The 25,826-nt window shown below is 38.8% G+C and overlaps 1 protein-coding gene across 1 annotated transcript in view; it reads left to right on the plus strand.

Moving 5' to 3' along the window:
• Positions 1-1,987: 1,987 nt before the first annotated feature.
• Positions 1,988-25,826, plus strand: part of CACNA1I (calcium voltage-gated channel subunit alpha1 I) — a 67,778-nt gene continuing 43,939 nt past the window's right edge. The window contains exons 1-5 of the mRNA XM_053470282.1: positions 1,988-2,008; positions 16,979-17,130; positions 18,387-18,572; positions 19,076-19,193; positions 24,535-24,690. Coding sequence (XP_053326257.1) covers positions 1,988-2,008; positions 16,979-17,130; positions 18,387-18,572; positions 19,076-19,193; positions 24,535-24,690 — 633 coding nt within the window. The remainder of the gene's footprint in view (positions 2,009-16,978; positions 17,131-18,386; positions 18,573-19,075; positions 19,194-24,534; positions 24,691-25,826) is intronic.

A 25,826-nucleotide genomic window follows, 5' to 3' on the forward strand; every position in this document is an offset into this window, starting at 1 on the left:
GGAAACATAGCATAGCAGATATGGATCTACAGAATAACACAAAAACCCAGCTTTGCAGGTAAAGATCAATTGGAATTCACATAAAAACACGGCATTAAAGGTATATTTAAAACCCCCTAAATTACAGGCATAGATCACAGGTTGCACACCCCAAAGCCAGCCCTGCCGTCCACACTGCCCACATAGAACCTGACCAGCGCCCAGATTACACACATACGATTTGCCATCTTTGTCCCATATACACCCGGCTTGTGCCATCTCGGTCCCCAATGCTCAAACATCCTGCTAGTGCCATATTTGCCCTTCCACAATTATACATCTATGATACACGCAAACACATTAACTCATGCTCTCCCTCATTCAGACAATTCATCCACACATTAACTCATGCTCTCCCTCATTCAGACAATTCATCCACATTAACTCATGCTCTCCCTCATTCAGACAATTCATCCATTTTAAGAAACTACGCCCCTTGGAGCTTCAAATGAGGGGCTACATGTATTTCTAGGACAAAAGTTGAGTGCACAAATAATGATGGAATATGTCGCTTTGGCTTGAAAATATGTTTTTTCTATCCATAGAGACATTTGTGTCTAGCACACTCCAGGTTTGTACTAGAAACACATGCAGCCCCTCATTTGATGCGCCAAGGGGTGTAGTTCTTGCAAATGTGTACTTTTTGTGCCATAATTTAACTTCCTACATGAGCAGTAATGCCACGTCAAGGCTTCAACCCTAATTACTGATCATTCACACGCCTTTCATATCTCCATTCACTCGCAGAAGCACACACACCATACTTTAAATACATTCACTCACAGAAACACACACCATTCTTTCCCCTTACAATCCCAAAGAAATGATGGTAAAGGGAGAAAAAAAATCACTTTTACAGCAAAAATAAGTTTTGTAGTAAAAATGCAAGGCGCTCCAGGGATGATATGGTTACTCACGTACCGCACAGGCTAAATGGCTGATTTTAATAATATTTGCAGTTCATCAGGATTTCAAAAATTGCCTCCCTCTACCGTTGGCTAAATTTAACCCCATGATCAAAGGGATCATAGGATTAAAAATTAGTATCGGCCATTTTTAAAAAGGGAATGTGACTTTTTATAGCTATATGATCGCTGTGGTAACATTGGCTACCACAGTGATCATTTAGCTAGAATACTTAAACTTTTTTTTTTTTTTTTAAGTTAAACTACTTTGTTTAAATAATTTAATTTGGGGGTCTCTAGGCCATTTTGATCTTTTTTATCTGCCTTTAGAGACCCCCAAATCATTTTTTTACATTTTTATTTTTTTAACTTAATATTTTTTATTATTTTTTTACAAGCTATATACCGTTGGAAAGGCGAGGCGATTACCTTTCCAATGGTATATGTTGGGGGTATGTAGCTGCTTAGATGCCTGAGATACAGGCATCTAAGCAGCATGCCCCCATACCTCTTTAACTGACAATTGTCAGTTGTTAATAAAGTTGCGCGGTGACGTCATCGCGTCATTGCGCGAGACGTCACCGGGCAGATCGGGTGGCTCCGGTGATGCCCTTCAGTGTGAGGGGCAGATCACCGGGGTTGTTGGTGATGGAGGTCCACAGACCTCCATCAAGGTAAGGTAGTGCTAGTGACGGCATGGTGCCGTCGTTAGCACCTGACTGGGACTGCTAGCGACGGCACCATGCCGTCGTTAGCAGTCAAAGGGTTACAAATTTGGCGGGGGGGCAACAGGGGGGGCAAGGAATAACCTAGGGGGGGCAATTGCCCCCCCTTGCCCCCCTGTAGCGACGCCACTGTCCACATGCCAAAGGTGCTCTTTTGGATTGAGATCTGGTAACTGTGGAGGCCATTGGACTACAGTGAACTCATTGTCATGTTCACAAAACCAGTTTGAGATGATGTGAGCTTTGTGACATGGTACATTATCCTGCTGGAAGTAGCCATCAAAAGATGGGTACACTGTGGTCATACTGGGGATGGACATGGTCAGCAACAATACGCAGGTAGGCTGTCGTGTTTCAACCATACTCAGTTAGTACTAAGGGGCCCAAAGTGTGCCAAGAAAATGTCCCTCACACCATTACACCACCACCCGATGTGGTCTTCTGCTGCTGTAGCTCATCTGCTTCAAGGTTTGACGTGTTGCATGCGTTCAGAGAGGGTATTATGCATGCCTTGGTTGTTTGAGTTATTTGAGTTACTGTTGCCTCGAATGAGTTCTGTCTTCTCAATCCAGTCTGCCCATTCTCCTCTGACATCAACAAGGCATTTTCGTCCACACATCTGTCGCTCACTGGATATTTTCTCTTTTTCGGACCATTCTCTGTAAATCCTAGCTCAGTTTGAACTTCAGCAAGTTGTCCTGACCACATTTACATACGTAAATGCCATGTGATTGGTTGATGAGCTATTTGTGTTAACAAGCAATTGAACAGGTGTACATATTAAAGTGGCCAGTGAGTGTATATGGTGCCCTAAACATTACTCAAGACAGCACCTCACGACCAGGGTCTCCGTACTCTGTCCTAAGCATTGGTTTATGATTTATTATCCTGGTAGATTTATATGTATTATTTTTAAAATTTGCATCAGGTTTATCTAGGCATTAACTTACAAGTTCTTGCATGGTGACTCCCAAGCCCCTAACATCTGGGTATACACTAAGAGACACTACATTATATGATACATCAATGTGTAGCTTTTGTACTATACACTGGCATTTGTTGTTTAAATATGTCTACATTTGCTCCTGCAACCACCTACCTAATTGAGCATGGTATGGTAAGAACATTTTCCAGCCTCAAAAAATGTATATCATCATATTTAAATTGGTTTATGGCCACTGATCTAGAGGCTGCCTTCTTTCTGCACTGCAAAAGACTTGCCTGGCCTAGAACAAAATGTCTTTCTATCAGCTCGTTAGCCAAAGCGTTTTTATAGTAATTCCTTAGGAGTTCTCAGTACTTATTAAAACATGAGCACAGGTGGCACTGTGATCTGCACAGATGGATCTGTCAAATTACCGTGTCACTGATTGATTCACTGTTGGTCCTGCGAGGACATTCTGAAGAAAGTTCTCGAGACTGGATTCTGAGATCCTTGCCACAGAATACACATAAATCTAATAGGACCTTCAAAACCTGATCCATACTTTTAGTTTTTGAACTTTCCTTCACACTATGTCTGTCACATTAAGAAGGTTTTTTATTCCTGTGTATTTCAGATACCATGTTGTATTTCTCACCCTGTGTGTTCCCCTTTCCCTGTCACTTTCTGCCAGTTGTCCCTCTTATCTCCGCCTCTCCGCTCGTCTCTGCCAGGGCACATTCCATCTCAGTGGGATTGCTTTGACAGGTGATTAATAGCCTATTAGGACCAAATTACCAGATGAATGTTCAGCTGGGAAAATGTGACAGAAAATGTGACAGGAGCTGTGGTAAACTCAACACCTATGCATTCAGAGAAACAAATGCGACCAATTCTAAATAATAGTCATTGATGAAGTTCAGAGCTGCCTAGCATTTAGTGAACAGTGGATAAACTTGGCAGTCGCAAAGAGAAATTATTAAAATTTGTCAAAATACATGTAAAGTAAAGTGTCATCGTTAGTTGGTTGCCATCTGCAAAGGGCCTAGTCATGGATAGTGCGCCAGTTTGTGATATTGCTCCTAAAGAACTGTGTCTGACCACAAGGGAGCAGAATAGATATCTGTGTTGACAGAGACAAGAATTGAAGCTCACATGCAGACCCATTAATATAACTAGTTTAAGAGATTTCTGCCAGCCACTCATCAATGGCAGCCAGACGGTCTTAAGGCAACATACTAGGAAATTGAATAATACATAATTATACATTCAGAGTCCTAGACTCTCTTCCTTCATTCAACTGCATTACTTTAGCAAGGCATTTAATTAAGAGGTTAGTAAATTGTGGTCCAGCCATTTCCATAAGGAATAACAATACAAGGTATTATATTGACAAATAGTTTCAACTAAAGCAGAAGTCAACCCCCACAATGTACATAAGGCCAAAATGCATTTGTTATGTTATATGAAGTGTATCTGCCAAAGGAGAAAAAGTTTCCATCTAATGTCACAAAGGAACCATGAGGAAATTTTGTTGTTTCTTAAAGATCTAAAAGATTAAATGATCCAGATCACTATGCCATTTCTAGGGCAATTATGAGTAGTTAAAGAGCTCATTGGAGCCATAATGGAGACATAGTTTTAAAAAAGAAAAAAGAATGCATATGAAAGAAGCTCAGACATTTTATAACACTATTAGATTTTTATAACATAATATTACAATTCACATAAATAATAGACAAGATAGTAAGTATGAAAGTAGTACTAAGGGGCCATTTTTGGATTTACAGCATAATAGTAATTATTCAGTTAAAATGTATTGAACTCAGATACATTAAAGAAAGTGTATATCTCAATAAAAGCTAGATTTCATTATACCTTCTGCTGCATTTCTCCGGTGTTCCTACATCTGAGTGTTCTGTCCATGAAACTTGTGTCACTTGTCAGCCTGTTTCTGTGTTTAGGCTTAAATTCATGTCTCTTTAAATGTAGCTATAGAAAATTCTCTATGCCAGATTTATCCAATATGTAGAGAAGTCAGTAAGGTGGTGTGTCTTCTTCATATGGTCCATGCAATCTTTTGTCTTGGACCACATGTGTTCTGATACCATTGTAGGATTTGGCAGATAGTATATTATACTGTTAATTATGTTAAATGATATAATTTAGACTATTTATGGTTTTGTTGTCTTTCCAAATGTATTAAAAGGACCTGGCATATTGACACAAAAGCAGTGCATACAATGAATGACGTATTGTGGTCCAGGCCGACTAGGCCTATGTTAGCAGGGCCAGGGAAATGGCAGTCCATCTTTTGGGCAGTCACCCCCTGGTGTCATTCTGCTTAGTTGGTTGTTTACAAGGGAGATATTTGATACACCATGGAGACTGTACCGGCTCAGTAGGACATATAGCAGTAGGATATAACATTGTATACGGAAATTCTTAGAGGTACACTGAGCATGTTAATACAGTGAAGATGCTTGCCACAGAGAAGGCTAGGGGTGCTTTCATAGGTTAGGCCTAGGGCAAGGCAAAAGGTAAATACATATCTGCATATTATTTTATAGAGGTATTCACTTACAGTAAAAAGGAATGTATGCCAGTAACAAGGCTATTATTATTATCTTTTATTTGTATAATGCCAATTTATAAACATTGTGAATGGCTCAGTAATAAATAAATAGGTTTTCAACAGGTTCAAGAAAATAGGCATACTTTTATACCATGGCTTATGCAGTAGCGTACCTAGCGGGGGGCGGCGGTCCGCCCCGGGTGCCGCTCGTCAGGGGGGTGCCACGGGCTAGGGTGACCACATGTCCGGATCCCCGGCGCCCCTCAGTCTCCTTCGCGAGGCCTCTAACTCCGTTGCGGTGCCGGCATGTCATGCTGAGCACCGAAATATGACGTCATATTTCGGCGTTCAGCAGTGAAGCAGCGCAGCAGCAGAGCAGGAAGCAGTGGCAGAGCAGGAAGACGGAGGTGTCGTGCTCCCACCGCTGGATGGTAAGTCCAAAAACTTTAACTACAAAGGGGGAGGGGGGTAGATAGTGAGAAGGGAGGGGGATAGATAGTGAGAAAGAAAGAAAGAAAGAAAGAAGGGAGGGAGAGGGGGTAGATAGTGAGAAGGGGTAGAAAAGGGGGAAAGGTAGATAGTGAGAATGAGTGAGAGACTGAATGAATGTGTGGATGAATTGTCTGAATGAGGGAGATAATGAGTTTGTGAGCATGCATTAATGAATGTGTAAATTTGTGTGAATGAGAGAGAATAAATGGTTGTGTGAATTAATTATGTGAATGAAAGTGTGAATTAGTGCTGGTCAGGTTCTATGTGGGCAGTGTGGATGCCAGATCTGGCTTTGGGTTGTGCAACCTATCATCTATGCCTGTAGTTTTATCTCTTGCTATGTTTCCATAAATTATTATTGTATACATGCCGTGAACAATAATAATAACAATATATATATGTACAATCACAGCAATCACACTCCTATCATGCCAAGTCAGCTAGTACATGCTGGAATCTGGGTATGCCTGGGCATGGTAGGAGTGTGATTGCTGTTAACAATCATATATATATATATATATATATATATATAATATATAGTAATATTGTTATTGATTTTTTTTGTCCTATTTTGCTGTGTTACTTACTTTAAATAAAAGTGTGAGATTTTTTTTTATGATGGGGGGGTCATATTTGGTTTCGGACAGGTAAATGCTGGATTTTTGGTTTCAGTCCAGAATTTTCGTTTCGGTGCATCCCTAAGCCAGACAATGAAGTGGTAGGCCTACACCACATCAATGTTTGGCTTAGTATATAGTGATAGGAGTTATGCTGCACTATTATCAGTGTCTGGCTCAATGTATAGTGATAGGGATTACGCTGTACCACCGTCAATGTCTGCCTCAGTATATAGTGTTAGGTGTTATGCTGTACCCCCGTCAATGTCGGCCTCAGTATATGGTGATAGGTGTTATGCTGTACCCCCATCAATGTCTGCCTCTGTATATAACAATAACAGTAATGCTGTACCACCTTCAATGTCTGCGCCAGTATATAACGATAGAAGCTATGCAGTGTTTAAAGTGTTTGGGGGGGGTGCCACATACAGGATCCGCCCCTGGGCTTATACATTGCCGCACTCTTAGACAGAAGTCTATTCACAAAACAAGCTGAGTTGTCAGTTTGATTAAAGAGCTGACTTGATTGATATGACCTGTCCACAGAGCTTGCAAGTCACCATGAGAGTGCTTGCAAGTCATTCTTGACAGAATCATCTTTAACTGAAACGTGCTTCCCAAGTGTTGCATTACGGCCAACTAGTTAAAAAGGGATATGCTATTTTCTCTTTTTTTTCTAATTTTGTGGATAGTTGGGTGCTGAATTCTTAATGAGCAAGCACCATTCATTTTTAAAGTAACATACAAAATTTTTGACTAGTAGAATTATTGCTGCCCTTCTGCCTTAAGACCATAATTTCCACAAAATCTGTCTTGGTGCCAGGGCCATACTGGCAATGACGAGGCAACTCTGACACCTTATGGCCAGCGGCCAACGGCTGGATTATGCCCACATGGCATGCGGCAGGGCATTTCAAGCTACATTGTTTTTGGTATTTCATTGTGACTTTGAAGAAGTTAAGATTGATGAGTTTGTTATTTGTACTTTTGGTCTGCCAACTTAGATTCACTGGACATTTAGTGAATAGACCATAATTATTCATTATTTATATGTAATTGTTTACATCACTCATTTTTCTTCCATGGGACAGGGATGTGTTATGTAAATTTTGTAACTGTTTCATTATTATTCTTTATAAGCATCTTTCATGATAGTAAATAGTATGTATTCCATTTTAAATAGGATTTAAAATACCAAACTTCCTTTTAAGAAGTTAAAGCTACTTTGGGTTACAACCAGCAGGCACAAAGTATGTATGATATCTCAAAAAATCCACACAGCTGCCAAGAGTGCCATTTAGCGGGGTAATCCTGACTACTCAGTTTATGTCTCGGTTGCAATCCTTATATTAGGGTCATCATCATTTTAGCGTGCACTGTGCCTGCTGGAAAGGGGAGGAAACAATTTTTTCCATAGGGTGAATCCCTGTATGTCGGCGGAGCCATGGATGACAACACAAACATTCAGATGTCCTGACTTACTACAGTACTATAGTACTTACTATAGTATTGTAGCACATTGTTTTTAAACTAAACTCTCATGCATGTTTCCATAACGATGTAAATGCAGATAAAGGATCATTTGGAATGTTTTCCTGATATGACAGTAATTATGTAGCAAGAATACTCTTATTAATAGACCCGTTGTTCCAAATTAGCATCTGAACTTGTCCCAGAGGTAGAAAAGCCACTGAAAAAAAATATCAGATGTATAAACGCAGCCCCGTGCCAGATTACTGTAGATTGGAAAAATAGCATACTGTGTCCCAGTTGCCCAGGTGCAAGACAGATGCAAATGAAACACATTACTAGAATTTGAAAAGAATCCAAGTCTTTATTCCTCAACATTGGGAATTGATTTTCGTGTTCAGCTGTCATATGGAATATTTGTAGTTAAAACCCACACATGTACTGCCATATTGGGGTTTATTGAGTAAACCAAGAGTTGCTGGTAAGTTGCGATGAAACATCTATTTTCACCATTGTAATTATGCTTTATGATTGGACTGCTCTGGGGAGATCAGTCTTTCCCCAAGAGAAACAGTCTGGATGCACGGTAAGGTAAGTCTCACCTTTAAATCATAGTATAGTGGATAAACCCCAGTTTTCAGAAGTGGTAATAGGAGTAGGGTATAGAATTTAACAGGACACATCTGCACTTTTATGCATATGATAGCGGCATGGTCCCTTTAAATATTTGTGGTGTTGCTTTTGCAAATGCAGGTGGGGGTCTGCAGAATCCCTTCATTAGCCTCTTCCTCTGCCCCAAGCTATTTTGCATGCAGGAGGTGTTTGAAAATAGAACCTGTTGGGAGAAGATGATGGAGGGATAGGGGGTGTAAAATGTATGGTATTAAGTGGGAAAGGAGTTACTGTGAAAAAAACAGAAGAGGAAAGAGGTAGCTGATCTTGACGAAGAAGACATAATTTCATGAGCATACGTAGTAACTTCGCAAGGTTGGATTCCCTGAGTTATTCCTTGAAGACTCTGCATGAAACCCAGCAAGTTACCAGCTTTGTTCATGAGTTAAGGTGACATGGACAGTGGAAAGTCAAACATGAGATATAATAGAGGTATAGAGGGCATTGAAAACAAAGTGAATGGGAAAATGAATAAGGGAACTTGAGTACTAAAAAAGATACATGTGGTGTATTTCTATATAGTTTAATTTTGTACTAATTGACCTCAAATTTATTTCAGTCTTGTGACTTTTAAATTTATCATAAAAACCACAACTGTATTGTGAAAAACTATGTTAAGACTGAATAGTTTTGCAATCAGGGCTGTTATTTACAGGAAAAGTTTATGGGCACATTTAGGCTGCTAGCATTAATGGAGCTGTGTACAGATTTTATTAGTAAATGTGTTTGAGAAAAGATGGTTACGAGCTTAAGTTTCATCACATTTCACTAAAGGAAAATGGGAGAGAAAATTAATTTAGAAACCAAGGGGATTAATTTAATTTGTTCAGGGTTGTTAAACTGCTCAAGACTAATTAACAAAAAAAGTCTCCAGTTTTGTTAACAAGAATATGGGTAGTGACACTAGATATCAAAAATATGTGAAGTGATAAAAGCTTGCAACTGAAACATAAAAAGATTACTTTGTTTTAAAATCAAGAATAATGGACAGATTAATCCCAAAGGAAGCCAAGTATATATCCTAGAAGCAAAACAAATGAAGACAACACTCAGGGAGCCAACAGAATCAAAAAAATGTATGAGTTTTTACGTTTGCTATTGTTAAAAATATATATGCATATTTTAAAGAGGCAGTAATTCCACCCCAGCACCTGCCGCATAGCCTGAGTGGTCACCATAGTGTTATATCAATGGCCCTTAATGTGGTGCAGATAATCTCGTAATATAGTTAACATGTTAGCACATCTCAGTCAGACAGTATATACTAGTAGACACCATATTTTCTCTTTATGTTAGAATTAGAATTTTGGGTATGTTGAAATTGAATTTCTCTAGAAATCAGGGTAAATGGCTGCCTGCATTTAGTGATTACTAATATGGTTAATATAATGTAAATTACAGCACAAGCATAAACTTGGAGGATGTATGATCATTATGTTTTGTACATGTGTATAAAATATACATAGGCCCAGTATGTCTCATATACCTTTTTTATTGCTTGGGCAGCTGATCTGGTCCTGTAGCATTTAGTGTAGCACATGGCTGTGTGTATCTAGATGACAGGGCTGATTTTCATTCCCAGTCCATTTCAGAATATGCTACCTCTGAAATGTCCTATCAAGATATTAGTTTAAACGTTCCTCTCATAAAGGCTGAGATCAGTGGCAGTCTGTATTATTTAATCAATTTCCTATTCTGACATCTCACATCATTATTTTCTGTCCCCGTCCTTATAAAAACTGAGTGAGCCAATCAACAAAATCAGTGACCTAACAATAGGACAAGAATGAGTTATTGGAGACAAGCTGGAATCTATTCCATAAAGGGAGAGTTGGTGGTAGAGTTTGCAGTCATGGCTTTAAATAAACTTGCGCTTTCACTTTTTTAGGCGAATGCGTTTTTGTGCCAAATGTTACCATTTCGTCCATTTGTCTGAATGACAAACAAACAAATGTAACATTGGACAAAAGAAACAAAAAATTAATGTGCGCGATATGAAAATCTTTGTTCATTCGTTCTGTCACCGCGGCCGTCATTTTAACTACACTAAGAGGAGGAGAATCTCGCCAAGAGGAGGGGCATTGAGTGACCTGATCTTCGTTTGTCCAATCAGCTCACTCCTGTCACATAATGCTGAGAGCCTGTCCAATGGCTCTGCTGCATCGTTCAAAGGGAAAAAAAGCAGACTCGTAATGAAGAGCCTATATAAGAGCAAAGCAGACAGGGGATCCATTCATTTCATTGTGACTGCTTTATTTAACATTGTTTTTATTGTTTTTTTAAAAAAACATTTTTATTATACAGAAAGGAAAAACATTAGTCAATGGTTAGGATGTCAAACATCCTAAATAATATGCTTTTGTGTTTTACAGAAAGATAAAAAATATGGTTAGTATAGATATTTGTCAGTTAGGCATTAATATCAAACTTTAATTACAGGAAAATGTAATCTTAAACATTGGTGGTTTATCTGACACTGCTGTACCACATCTGAGCATTTTACAGAGTGAGCTTATTTTGTGTGAGACTTGGTGAGCCTCCGCCTGCCATTTCTCACAATGCCTAAGACTCACTAAAGTTTTGATTTAATGAAGATCATTAATAAATGTAATTAATTTAATTAAGATTATTTAACCAGTCCACTAGAATCCTTAACCTTAACTCTAAAACTCTAAGCTAATTTTGACCCTCTTTCTTCCATCCATTCTTCGTGTTTATTTATACCATTTATACACTGATTCGCATATGCGCATCGTCACATACACGTAAAATACATTTTATCCTTACAGATATGAGTAGATATAGAATGGTAACCCCATCTAATACCAGGCATGAGTAGATTCAGAGCATTAACTCCTCTATTACCAGACATTACACACACAGTCACACAAAGAGACAAACACAGTCACACAAACAGACAAACACAGTAACACCACCAAACACTGTGACAAACTGACAAACACAGTCACACAGCCAAACACTGTGACAAACTAACAAACACAGTCACATACACACAGTCAAACACACATACCTGGTTCTGGCTGCAGCTTACTCTGAGTTGGTGTGAAGGAGGGACTCAGCTTCTGAACGCTCAGGCAATCAGGAGAGTTGAGAAGTCTTTCCTGATTGGCTGAGACCTCCTTCACTCAGACTCCTCATTGAGGCTGCCCAGGACCCGGGACTTAAAGTCCCATTGCGGGACTGTCCCGGGCAATCCGGGACATGTGGACACTCTAGTTCGAGGAGCTCAGGCTACTATTACAGAATGGGGTTTCTGGGCCTCCTACCACTCTGACTGTGGTCCTGGAGTAATTGCTCCATGTGCTCCTTAATCCAGCCCTGATAGTATGGGAGAGTGCAATGCAGTAATACACAATCTTTACAGACACACTGTAGGACACAGGCATTTGGATCTAAGAGGGACTGCCCATCTGAAAGGACACTTGTGAAGTGGGCATGTGATCTGATTTTGTTTTTGTCAACATTGCGAGCACAAGGTATAAATTGTTTTTATGTATTCTTCATATTGACAGTTTAGGTAACAGAGTCCATTTGCAGCCTAGAAGCCTAGTAAAACACATATTTCCTAAGCAAAACACTTGAGCTAAATTGGAACATGATGTGTTTTAGTGTTGTTCTCAGCTTGCCTTCTTTTCACTGCTAATGTGTTTTAAGAATACTTAAGCTGCACTAATTTACTGCTTAACACCACTCTGAAACCTCTCCTAATTAGGTAAGAAGTAAAAAAAATAGTAATCATCATTTTATTATTTATTATTTATTTATTTATCAGTGATTTCGATGCATGTACTTATGTGCTGCCACTTTGTACATGTGTGCATATTACTTTATAGCACACAAGGGAAAAATATCATGGGTTTCTTTTTTTTACAAGATCAGGAATATACCGTATTTGAACAATTAAAAGATGAACCTGATTATAAGACGACCCCCCCAAAATTTGAATATTAATTTAGGAAAAAAAGAAAAAGCCTGAATATAAGACTACTCTATAGGAAAACAGTTTTACTAGTAAATATTAATTCACTTTCACAATTTTTTCATATTTAATAAAAACTATGATTGAGAAAAACAATTTTTTGTTTTTATTTCCTTTTATTTGCCACGCTGCCCCAGTTATGCACATCTGCCCCCCCAGATATGCATTTTAACCCCCAATTTGCCACTCTCCACGCAGATATGCCTTATACACCCCTATATGCCACTCTGCCTCCCTGATATGCCTTTATACACCCCTATATGCCACTCTGCCTCCAGAAAACCATTATACCCCCTCATGCCACTCTTACTCCACACGACTTACCAGTGGGACCTAGACTGGTCCCCTGTGCTTCAGACTCCATGGTGTCTGGTGGGGCAGCCGGTGGAGGTCTGTGCAATGCGCGCAGACAACCTCCGCTGCTGCTGGCCGGTACTTCTGCCAGGGCTTCTATAGTGTGACCTGTGCTTCTAGGGGGACCGGGGTGACCCCTGCAACCCCTTGTTCCTGTCTCCTCATACCGATTCAAAATAGTTTAGAAAGAGCCCTTCTGACCTGGAACACACCATTCTAGGTTGGAAGGGCCCTTTCTAAACTATTTTGAACTGGCACAGGGAGACAGGAACGTATCAGGGTCACGGTGCATCACATGACCCTGTGGTGAAACAGAGGCTACCCATACAGTATGCGAGCAGCCGGAGAGAAAGCAGCAGGAGCTGTAAGAGTTAAGTGGGGGCAGGTGGGGTGTATGTATATGTGTTTGTGTATATATATGTATGTATGTGAGCATGCATGTGTAATTGTGTGTGTGTGAGTATGGATGTATACTTGTGTGTGTGAGCATGAATGTATAATTGTGTGTGTGAGCATGAATGTATAATTGTTTGTGTGAGCATGGATTGTGTGTGTGATTATAGATGTGTAACTGTGTGTGTGAGTATGGATGTGTAATTGTGTGTGAGTATGGAGGTGCAATTGTGTGTATGTGAGCATGGATGTTTCATGGTTTGTGTGAGCATGGATGTGTAGGTGTTTGCGTGTGAGCATGGATGTGTAAGTGAGGTGAGATAACGTGTGTGTCATACTAACACACACGTACCCATTCATTCTAAGTGTGTGTAATTTTTGTTAGTTTACATATGTGTGCCATATGTGTATGTCGGGAGGGGGCAAAGCAGGCATACACAAGTTGTTTAGGGGCAATGATGGCACAGACCAGTTGTTGAAGTTGGGGGCACTCTGTTTTCTAGTTAACCCCTGACTATATGCACAAACGTTTCGGGACAACTGACCATTACACCAACAGGGACTTTTATGACATTGTATTCTAAATACATAAACATCGAAATGTAGTTTGTTCCCCTTTGCAGCTATAACAGCTTTCCACAAGATTTTGGAGTGTTTCTGTGGGAAATTTTGCCCATTCATCTAGTAGAGCATTTGTAAGGTCAGGCACTGATGTAGGACACGAAGGTCTGTCTTGCTATCTCCTTTACAGTTCATCCCAAAGGTGTTAGATGGGGTTGAGGTCAGGGCTCTGTGCGGGCCAGTCAAGTTCTCCCTCACCAAACTCACCCAACCACATCTTTATGGACCTTGCTTTGTGCACTGGGGCACAGTCATACTGGAATAGAAAATGGCCTTCCCCAAACTGTTCCAACAAAGTTGGAAGCATAGCATTGTCTAAAATGTCTTGGTAAGTCCCCTTCAACATACCAAGACATTTTGGACAATGCTATCCCGACAAGGTCTGGCATATATGATTTGGAGAGAAAATTAAACCATACCTCTTGTGCCTTAGTAGACACCCTTTGTGTGTCAGCAAGAAAATGCCCAAGAGGAGAGTCTTTTCTTTGGTTGCCACAAATGAGATTCAGAGCTGAGTAACTCACCAAAGCTTAGCACTGATTTTCTCTTAAAACTCAAAGTCTGAGGCAGTTAAATGTTCCCTCATCCTTAGTGAATACTGAATGAATACTTTGTGCAGCTATTCTTAGACTGTCTTGGCCCTTAGGGAATATATGCCACGGAATTCCAGGATTTCCCTGCTACCTAGTTTTAAAAGCCATTATCAACGTGAGGGTTCCTTTGCTGTGAAGTCATTTGGATAATATTTGAGGCATTAATAAACAAAGCTCAGTTGGAGGTACACTGCACAAAACACATTAAATAATTAGAGTTAATAAAAAACAGAGCTCTGTCTAATGAACACTGGCTTTTGGTTTTTCTGTGTGTTTGTGCTGCATGGATTTTTTTTTTGCAGTATTAATATTTGCATAAAACACATTCACTTGAGAAAATGATAATAGTAAACATTAATATTCTGTATAATACCATACAGTAATGTAATGAGTACAAAGGGGCATAGTTACTCTTTAAGGGGTTAGTCATATCTGCTAATAATTATGCAGAGATGCTCACCTGTCACTTGCTAATGTGCCAGGAAGTGTTATATGTTGCACATTTTTAGCCTATCATATCTTGGATATGCAAATGCTACAAGACAAATAATTTTAAACATTTTGATTATCTGCATATATGAAATATAACGTTTTTTTATATTATTATGATTATTAAAATGTCCCCCTCTTTCTCACACATGTACTGAACCAGTTTGGTAATTATTGCTTATTATTCTTGCCTTCCCGGTTTTGACCTTGCCATATCTGTTGACCTTGTTTTGTCTCTGGCTGTCAAGAGATCCACTAAGGGGCGCTTGCACAGTTGGAAAAAAAGAAGAAAATACAATATTGTAGACTGCACATATAACGCAAAATATAAATCAGTGTAATATAAGGACTCACAAGAGGATACATAAAATCTGGTTCTTCTCGTGAAATCAATCAAATCTTTACTTAATGTCCTCAACGTGTTTCGCAAGTAATGTGGCTTCTTCAGGTGGAATAGAAAACTTTTCAACTTTGCCTTCCTCCTGTGCAAGTAAAGGTTTGATTGATTTCATGAGAATCAGTTGTGTTATATGTGCAGTTATACAAGCAGTCTACCCTATTGTCTTCCCTTGGGTTGCCGCTGCATTGAGTTGGGAAGTACCTTTTAATTTATTGTCGCCTTTGGAAGGCCAGCTCAGCCCTTTTTGGAGACAAACAGTGGCAAGAAAAAATAAATGAACCGTTTGCATTTACCTGGTTTTCTGCATTAATTGTTCCTAACCCTGGTCACAAGTATAGATAAACACAACGTGCTTATAACTCACAACGATAATCTTTTATGTTTTGAACAAACCCGTTAAACATTCCCAGTGCTGGTGGAAAAAGTAAGTGAACCCTTGGATTTAATAATTGGTCGAACTTCTTTTGGCAGCAATAACCTTAAACGAGTGCTTCCGGTAGCTGGAAATCAGACCTACACAACCTTCAGGAGGAAGTTTAGACCATTTTTGCTTTCAGAACATATTCCAGTTCAGCCATATTCCTAGGATGTATGATGCTTAAGGTCATTCCTCAGCATCTCTTATGGGTAAAAGTCTGGGATCTGATTCCTTCAAGCCTTTAGCTGTTACTCTAGGATTCTTTTTTACCTCATTGATCATTTTACGCTGTGGCCATGTTATCTTGGCTGGGCACCTGCTTCGAGGAGGAGAAGTCACACTTCTAGATTATTTCCACTTATAAACAATTTGTCTAACTGTGGACTGATGAATATATAAACTCTTGATTGTAGGTCTTCTGAGAAATGTTTTTTGTGAGGCATGGTTCACATCAGCAGGTGCTTCTTTAGAACAACAAACTCAAAATGTTTCAGTGTTTTTTTTATGTCAAAGTTGCTCTAAAACACACCTACAATCTAATTTCATTAATAGGACTCCAGATTTGCTATCTCCTGACTCCAATTAGCTTTTGTAGAAGTAATTAGCCTAGGGGTTCCAACCCACACTGTGAATGTTTGAATGATCTATTTAATATGGATAAGAACATTACTAAAAGCTATGTGCTATTAGTTAAAACTGATTCTGTTTGTTCATTATTGTAACTTAGGTGAAGATGAAGATCATATCATATTTTAAGACACATTTATAAATTAGTAAATGCTGGTAATGCCAAAGGGTTTGTTTACTTTTTCTTGGCGCTGTAATTAGCCAAGCCTATCAAGCCTTGCACCACGACAATGCAGTAGGAGATTTCCAAAGCTTGGTTCTTGAATTCGATCGTGACTCAAGTTAGTACACCTTGGGGCAACTCTGAGTTAAACTGTGAATACTGCACTTTATCCTTTGGTAAAAAAATAATTTCACCCAGGTTTATAGGTTTGCTTAAACCTTTGGATTATGAATGTAATGTTTAGTACTTTTCAGCTTCCAGATATGTGTACAAAGAAAAATGAGTAACATAAGAAAAGATAATCTGGACATCCTCCAGTGAATAGAAAAAAACTAAATAAATCCGGTTCAATGTGACAATTCCTTTTTATAATCATCTTGCTGACTTTGTACTTTTACCACTAACTTTAATATGCACAAATATGTTAATACAGAGGGAGCCTCCACAGAACCTGATGTGTGCTTCTTCCATGATTGTAACATTTAACTTTGTTCTTTCAACAGCCTGAGGAGCTCACCAACATTCTGGAGATCAGCAACATTGTTTTCACCAGCATGTTTGCCCTGGAAATGATGCTGAAACTTTCAGCCTTTGGCCTGTTTGACTATCTCAGAAACCCATATAACATCTTTGATGGCATTATCGTCATCATCAGGTATGGTCCCCCCCTGACCTGGCCTGGGCTGGACATTGGCCAAAGAAGTCAAACACTTAGTGGGCCATGCCATATGAAGTGTCCTACCATTATTGCTGCTATCATCTATTAGTGTATTTACAAAAGTGTAAGTGCTTAGCGTGTGACATAGGGTATCCAGCAGGCAGTCACATATAAGCCATTTAATCAGCCGCTGTCCTTAAAGTGCAGATATGAATCCCCAGCCCTGATCAAGCTAAGTGGTGTATATGGCCTAGCCAGGTTTGCAAATGCTGTTTTTCCCTGTCAGATTAATACGGTAAAACATTGGTTTATTTAGGTCTCTGAATTACTCCAACTTAATTATAACTCAAATACAAGCATATGGCCAATTGCATGACTTGCATCAACATGAAAGAAGAAAATGCAGCATAGATTTATGTTTCATTTCACAATTTGAATGACTTGTATGATTTTGTAATAATTCAAAGGTTTCTGCCACTGCCTTTTAGTTATTTTGTTTCAGCCAATAACCAGAGGAGTATCTAGGGGTAGACAAGAGAGGCAACTGCCAAGGTCATCACATAAAGCCATGGTGCAGCATAACACAGCCCAGTGTAGAGAAGTCCTGGTCAGAAACATTTCCCAGGCGCAGAATTTCTTTGTTATTTCACTGATAAGATTTTTTTATTGCAAGCAATAACTGTTGTACGATGACTTGACATTTGTTTCATTGGTTCTTTGTATTTCTGTGATCATATCATGCTTCACATTTCATTTTTACACATTTTTATCTTTCTTGCCTTTCACTTGCTGTGTTAGCACCTTTTAAGTTATTGTGTGCCTTGTGTTATCTTTCTTGTTACCATTATTTTGCCATTCTTTCTCTCATCCTCTTCCTTGATAAAGTCTATGTAATTAGATGTCATATTTTTTCAGAACCGCATCATTCAAATCATTAAGTATGTACAAAAGAGCTTCAACTATGAAATATGTATACATGTGAAAGCTTCAGATCCTTCTTCTCCATAATAATCATTTAAGATTTATATTTTCTAAACTCATCTGTATGTACATGTTCAACAGGCCATTGCTGAAAATATATTATTAGCATTTCTTCAACTATTCATTGACATTGATATAAAGGCAATTATGGTGTCTCATTCAAGAAGTCATGATAGGGAGAACTTGATGGACAAACATCATTTTTAAGACTAATCAATGTGTTATAATATTCTGCTATGCAGAACTAATACTGTTATTCCTATTTTCCTCAGTGTCTGGGAAATCATTGGGCAGAATGATGGAGGACTCTCTGTGCTGAGAACGTTCCGCCTTCTGAGGGTGCTGAAGCTGGTGAGATTTATGCCTGCTTTGAGGCGCCAGTTAGTCGTCCTAATGAAGACCATGGACAATGTGGCCACATTCTGTATGCTCCTTATGCTTTTCATTTTTATCTTCAGGTGAGAAAATATGTTTTGTTTTTTTCTTTTGATCTCCATATCACAAATTAATAGGCTATTCTCATTTTTATTTCTTTTATGCTCAATTTAATTTGATTGAAAAACATACTTAACGTTTCAGGTTGTGCAAGTGCATTGGAACGGTGTACAGTGGGTATAAAATTATGTAATTTGCAATGTTTTGTAAAGCAAGGACTAATGTTATGATGTTCTTCTGACATATTCACAAGTGTTATTAACACTTCTTACAAATGGCCAAGAATGTCACTATTAAGAAAACTGCCTTTTTTCACTTATTTTGGGTTTTCTGTAATTCTCAAAGATGAAGAAGGTCCCCTTAACACATTCAGACACTATTTTGTTACATACTTTGTATAAACTGCATAAACTTAGTTTACTTAGCCACCAAAAATAATCATAACATTCAACTTGTATGTTGTTTTCTTTGTGAAATTCACATTATAAGATGTATAATGGCTAATATTCTCTTTAACACTGTGCAGTATCCTAGGAATGCATATCTTTGGATGTAAATTCAGCTTAAGAACTGATTCTGGAGACACCGTTCCTGACCGCAAGAACTTTGACTCACTGTTGTGGGCCATTGTAACTGTCTTCCAGGTTTGTTATTTTTGCATTTTCTATGTAATATTTGTTTTATTTAGAATACTTTACTTTACTTAAAATACCTTTTTATCATAATTGCATTTAAAAAAAACTAATCACTGAATAGGTAGTAAAAACAAGTTTTGTTGGGCCAACCTGCTGTGGTGTAACTAGCAAGCAGGCAGCCACATGAACTAAAAGTTATTCTGCCCCTCCCCCTTTCCTGGAAATTGCTCCAATACCTCCATCTACATCGGTTGGGTTTACTGTGGTGGCAGGATCTTTTCTAAAGGGAACGTTTAGAGATCTGTGCCCTTGTTGATTTATGTCCCTCTATTTTGCTCTTGGAGGAAGTGAGAATCATGAGCTGGAAAGGAGATCTGATCCTCCTGACCAGGTCAACGAGCTGTAAAATACAGATATCTAGGGCAGCTGGTGGCCACCTTGTGATGCATTGAAACTGAGGGCCAGTTTGGTAGGATAGATGGGTGGTCCGGCCCCACCTCTATCCCCACCCCCCAACAACGGTACCCTGATATGGGCACATGAAATAGTTGGGAGTATGATAAGGATGTTTATATCTTGTGATAACATAAAGTATACTTGTTTTCAAGCATAAAAAGAGTACCAGTAATGTAACAACCAGTTTTTGACATACAAGGATGTTGGCCATATTTATTGAGCTTTAACGATTTTTGGATTACATATATCGGAACCTATTTAGGGACCTGTACTTTTTTTTTAAAGATTATGGTTTAATATAAACCGTCTTTTAATTTCTATTTTTTTAACATTAATATTGCTCCATTTTTATGAATTTCTTGATCTTTGATTATCTCATGATATTTCACAGCAAGGTCTCTATAACTGTCTGTGGTTGCTTATACATATGTTGTATAAATCAAATCTTAGATTTGCATCTGGTAGAATCTAGGTATTTGACGTATCGGTAACGATTATTTTGCAGAACCTGTGCTGTTACAAAAGAAAAGAGGAAGGAAACAAGCTTATCAAGATTAACCTTTACTAGGGTACATTTCTGTTGATTTCTGAGAGAGTCATACAAACAACTATAAAGCCATTTCTGGTTAAACCACAGCAGGGTGGAAAAAAATGATTCTTTCCTGAATTAAATGTGCAATCAGTTTTCTCGTGCTCAGGCATAGGCACAAAAATGCAGATGGAGTTTATGGCTTATTACCTGGCACTCAGGACTTCACACAAAAAGTTGTATTATTTAGTGCACAGCACGCGCGTTCTGTACGCGCGCTATGCCATTTATAGCACACATTTGTATACTAGGACTCTGCTGTGTTATATCATTGTGATTTGGGCTAGCTTTATTCAGTTCAGCACATTCAGGGTTATAAGCAGAAAATGTCCTAGAACATGATTTCAGTTCTTCCTTGCTGTTCTAAAAACTGGTAGCCTGTATATAGGTACTCAGAACCAGTATATATTTGTGTGGAACAGCACAGCTAACACTAAAGTCCTAGGATGCCAACCACATACTGTGGATGTGCTTGCACTTTAGGATATCGAATCCACAATCGCCAAAAGCCATACTGAAAAAAACTATTTCTGGCTACTGTCTCTTGTGCTGATCGGTAGCCAGTTTCACCCTTTCCCCAGACGTAGTCTGGCATGTTAAACTGTACACTTCTGTTAAAGAGGAAAGCCTTTGCGTTAATGTCAAATGTGAAGAAAAAGTGGCTGAATGTTTTCAGACCAATCACTGGCTTCTTCAACTATAAAGAGTAAAGTTAAAATCCTCTTGATCGGTCCTTGGAGCAGGTGACCTAATATGGCTGCTGGCTACCATGACAACAAGCACTGAAAGAAGTAAAAGTTACAGCGTGCTACCAGCTGATCTATTGTGAGATCAGACGGCTGACATGGTGATAAAAAGCCTAATCCCTGCTACCATGCAGGGACCTGTGATGTTGCAGGTGCACCCCATATAACCCCCATAAAAAATTAATAAAAAAACCCAGAGAAACAAGAATTCATTTTTATTTTTTAAAAGGTAAAACTTACCAGATGCATTTTTGTGGACTACAATTCCCATCACCTTCTGTCATGATTATGATCAAGTTGAGTCGTAGCCCTCAAAGGTACAAGAAGGCTGCCATATGTGTAGGCATGTGTGTTTTCTACCTAGACTTTGTTTCTATAGCACAATTACAGTATGTAACCCATTCTTATGTGAGCCTACCATGCAATGCATTGTGCATTGTCATCTCCATCGGCTTTGTGTACAACCTACATGTTCCTACAACCACATTTATTGGCTATAATTACCAAAGAATGAGTTTAAGGGGGGAGGGGGTTAGAGGAATGAAGGAGTGAGAGAAGGGGTAAGGGTGTGCATAAGTGAGGGAGGCAGTGAGAAAGGGAGAAAATGAGAGAGATGATAAGAAAGAGTGTTAGAAAGAGATTGAGTATATATGCACGCATGTATGTTACTGGGATTAGGTATGTGTGTGTTTTAATGGGGTTGTGAGCATGACTGTGCAAGTGTGTTATTACAACTGTGTGTGTTAGTATGAGTGTGAATGTGTGTATTAGTGTGATTGTTATGTGTAAGTGTGTGTTAGCGGGAGTGTTAGCATGCGTGTGTATGTTTGTTAACCTGAGTATGTAAATATGTGTGTTAGTGTACATATGTTTGTAGCGTGAGTGTGTATATAAGTGTGTAAATGACCAAAAGGAGGTGCACAATGGGCTGATGGGGCAGCTCCGCTTTGCCTGTCCCCTGGGCTAAAAGGTGCCAGCTTTCCCCTGTTTCAAAGACAGATCTTTGTTGGGTTATTGTGTCTAGAAATGCCTGGTGTGATTTCAAAAGTCCAAATCAGCAGAAATATTATGTGTGTTCTGTAACAGTATACATCCCACAATTAAATGCTTGCTTTCAAACATTATATACACAAAAACAGAAATGCAGTTACATATTCTGAGGTCAGTATTGAAATCAACTCAAATTGAGTTCCGTTGAAACATGGGAGCCCATAATGAAATACCCGAAATTCAAACAATAAATTAAAGATGATCTTACATTTCCAGATAGTATGGATGTATCCAGTTACACACTAGTAATATTTGGCAGAGTAGGAGAAACATAAACCTCGAACTTCTGATACTTAACTCTTTGCTTGTACATTTGTGTGGTGGAAATATCTGGATGTGACTTTAAAGGTCTGTCTTTTTTTGCTGCCTTTCTTATGATTCTAGAACAGGAGAGAGCAAGCAGCTGGAGGTTTTTGTTTGCCTTTTATCCTTCACAAGCCGATAAAAGCATAAAGTATAATGCGAAGGTGATAAAGGAAATAGCACATCTAACTCTTGAGTTAGCTTTCACAGTAGTTTAGAGAAAGGAGCAAGATCCACAGTGGGAGAAAATAACAGAGAGAGGACATTAGAGACTATTGTATTAGATAGAAATAACATTAAGACCCGCTGTGGAAAAAATATAGGAAAGGTAGTAACAGAGGAGTAAAACCAGTAGATCTCAGTGAAGAAAGAAGCAAGGCTTGCGGAGAAAACATAAGGGGAGTTGGAAGGCTGTCTGTATTTAGAAATGTTAACACACCCAAGCACACTAACATACCCAGACACACACTCATACACAAACACATATATACCCAGACAGACACACATATACAAGCCTAGACACACACATAACCAGAAACACACACAAAAACCCAGACATGCACACATACTCAGATAGGCACACACATACCAAGACAACATGCTTACATACATACACATATCGAGACACACGTGCTAATATACCCAGACACACACACAATTCCAGACACACACACACATAATCACATACAAATCCAGACACACACATACCCAGACACACATGCTAACATACCAAGACACACATACACATCCAGGCTGGTTAAGGTTGATGTTCCTGGAGGGATAAGCCTAATGACAAATGATTTAGGTAAATTAGAAAAATGGTCAGAGCTGTGGCAATTGTTATTTAATGTGGATAAATGCAAGATATTGCACCTGGGACATAAAAACCCAAGAGCGAAGTATAGAATGTTTGATACAATCCTAACCTGAGAAAAGGGAGACACACATAATGACACACACAAATCCGGACACGCACATATACATGTCCATCCAGACACACACACAAATCCCGGCAGGGGTTTACTTCAGGAAGATCATGCCAGACTGATCTTATTGATTGATACTGGGTGACAAAAATAATAAATGCAGGTAGTGCAGTATACATTGTGTATCTACATTTCAGTAAGTTTTTTGACACTGACCACTTATGAATAAACTGAAATCTCTTTTGGATCCCAATATTGTTGAATGGATTAGGCAGTGGCTGAGTGACAGGCAACCAAGGGTTGTAGTCAATGGAGTATACTTGGAGGAAGGTCTTGTTACTAGTGGAGTACCTCTGGGATCTGTACATGGACCCATTCTCTTTAATATTTTAATTAGTGATGTTGCAGAAGGTTTGATGGGAAGGTATGTCTTTTTGCTGATGACACAAAGATTTGCTACAGGGTTGATGTTCCTGGAGGGATAAACCAAATGACCCAATTACTTAATAGAGAAAATAGAAACATGGTCTGAGCTGTGGAAATTGCACCTAGGGCATAAAAACCCAAGGGTGAAGTATAGACTCTTTGATACAGTCCTAACCTCATTTAGGGTAATTATGTCAGAGAACTTAAAGGTAGGCAGACAATGCAATAGAGCAGCAGGTAATGCTAGCAGAATGCTTGGTTGTATAGGATGGGTATTAGCAGTAGAAAGAGGGAAGTACTCATGCTGTTGAACAGGGCACTGGTGAGACCTCATTGTATTGCACATAAAACTGGAGACCTCAGCCTTCAGAAGGATACAGATGCTAAACTAAGGGCTGCTAAACTGGTTCATTGATTGAGCACTACCATTTCCGCAGGACCCCACCACGTTATACCTTTATGCATTGTTTCTCATATTAAGCTCTCCTGAATCCCATTTTTCTGCTGTTGTAAATTCAGTTCAGCTCCCTGAGCAGGCAACATAATTCTTAAGATGTAAATGAGCTTATTACATATTAGAGAAACCCTATATTTTAGCAGGACCTAAGTGGCTAAGATGGACACCCCTGACCCACAGCACTTCCGTGTAATACAATTCATTTTCCAGGCTTCAAACCAATGTTAATTAATATAATGGTCAAACAATATATTGCAGCGTAATGAGAGGTAATAGATAACCTTACGTGGTACTTAGAATGTGTTTTTAGTGAAAACTTTTAGTTACACTTGGTGTCTGCTCAGACTGGAGCGGTTAAAGGACTGTTAATGTCAGCTCAGTATGTACTTTTCCCTAGATCCTGACACAGGAGGACTGGAACGTGGTGCTTTACAATGGTATGGCCAGCACATCGCCTTGGGCTGCTCTCTATTTTGTGGCCTTGATGACATTTGGAAACTATGTCCTTTTTAACCTACTTGTAGCTATCTTAGTAGAAGGGTTTCAAGCAGAGGTAAGTGGCTTTCATCATTGCCTGTATTGAAAATCTGTTTTGCTTGGGCCACCTTGCAAGCTTTGTTTACATGATATTCTCTCCATATATATGTCCTGGTTTTGATATAAAAAATCTAAAATGCATTTGTGCAACTGATTTCTAGATACATGCCAGTGATATTATAAGGAGCACTTTGCACATGCCTGGTAATATATAATCACACAAGTCATTAGCAGCAGGAGACATTGTCGACGGTTTTAAACGGTCCATTTGAAGCCCCCTACAACGGAAATATCATTTTCCTTGAATTACTTGTATTTCATGCAAAACTTTCTCTTCAATGGCAAAAAATACAAATAACCTATTGCGATTTAATAATCCTGACTTTATCTGTTTTTTTTATGTCGTACTTAACTGTTAAGTGTATGTAATAAAAAATAAATCAGAAGCATTCCCTTTATTTATACTGCAGCGAACTGTCAACTCGTAATGATTATTTCAAATAGTTTAACACATTTTTATAGACTAAAATGTGAAATATTTAAAGGAAGCCAAGCTATACTTATTGACCAGTTGTTCGTGGGTCTCTATGTTGCATCTGCTATGGAATATAAATTAAATGGTGCATCTGCATGAGTTTCCTATATTATGATTTATAACATTCAACAACTACAAGCTTCTAATTCTGGTTATTGCCTACCATCTATTATATTATTAATACACCATGATTTTGGACAGCCAAGAATACTTCTGATCTTCATTTTGCATTGCAGCCAAAAGGACTTAGGCAGAAATATCTGGACTCAAGTAGAAATGATCTGTAGAAATATTCATATGTTCAAGACAAATTATATCCAAAATATTAAGGACAAGATGACTTATTAGTGTTATTTTCTGGCTTTCAGGTTCTTTGTTGCGTGCAGGTTAAAGGAACACTCCAGCCATCAAATGCACTTAAATTCATTTGATAAGTGCGTGGTCCCTTTAAATGTTCATGCGCTCCTTTTGTAACTGCATGGAGGGAATCATCCCAAATGCATTTATCCGTTCCCCGTCCTCAGTTGAATGCATTTCCCTGCATATGATGTACTCTTCTCCAGTCAGCTCCAATATTGGCTCTGCTGAACACTGCGCACTAACATTAATGCATGTGG

This window comes from Spea bombifrons, chromosome 6 (assembly GCF_027358695.1).
Source record: "Spea bombifrons isolate aSpeBom1 chromosome 6, aSpeBom1.2.pri, whole genome shotgun sequence".
NCBI lineage: Eukaryota > Metazoa > Chordata > Amphibia > Anura > Pelobatidae > Spea > Spea bombifrons.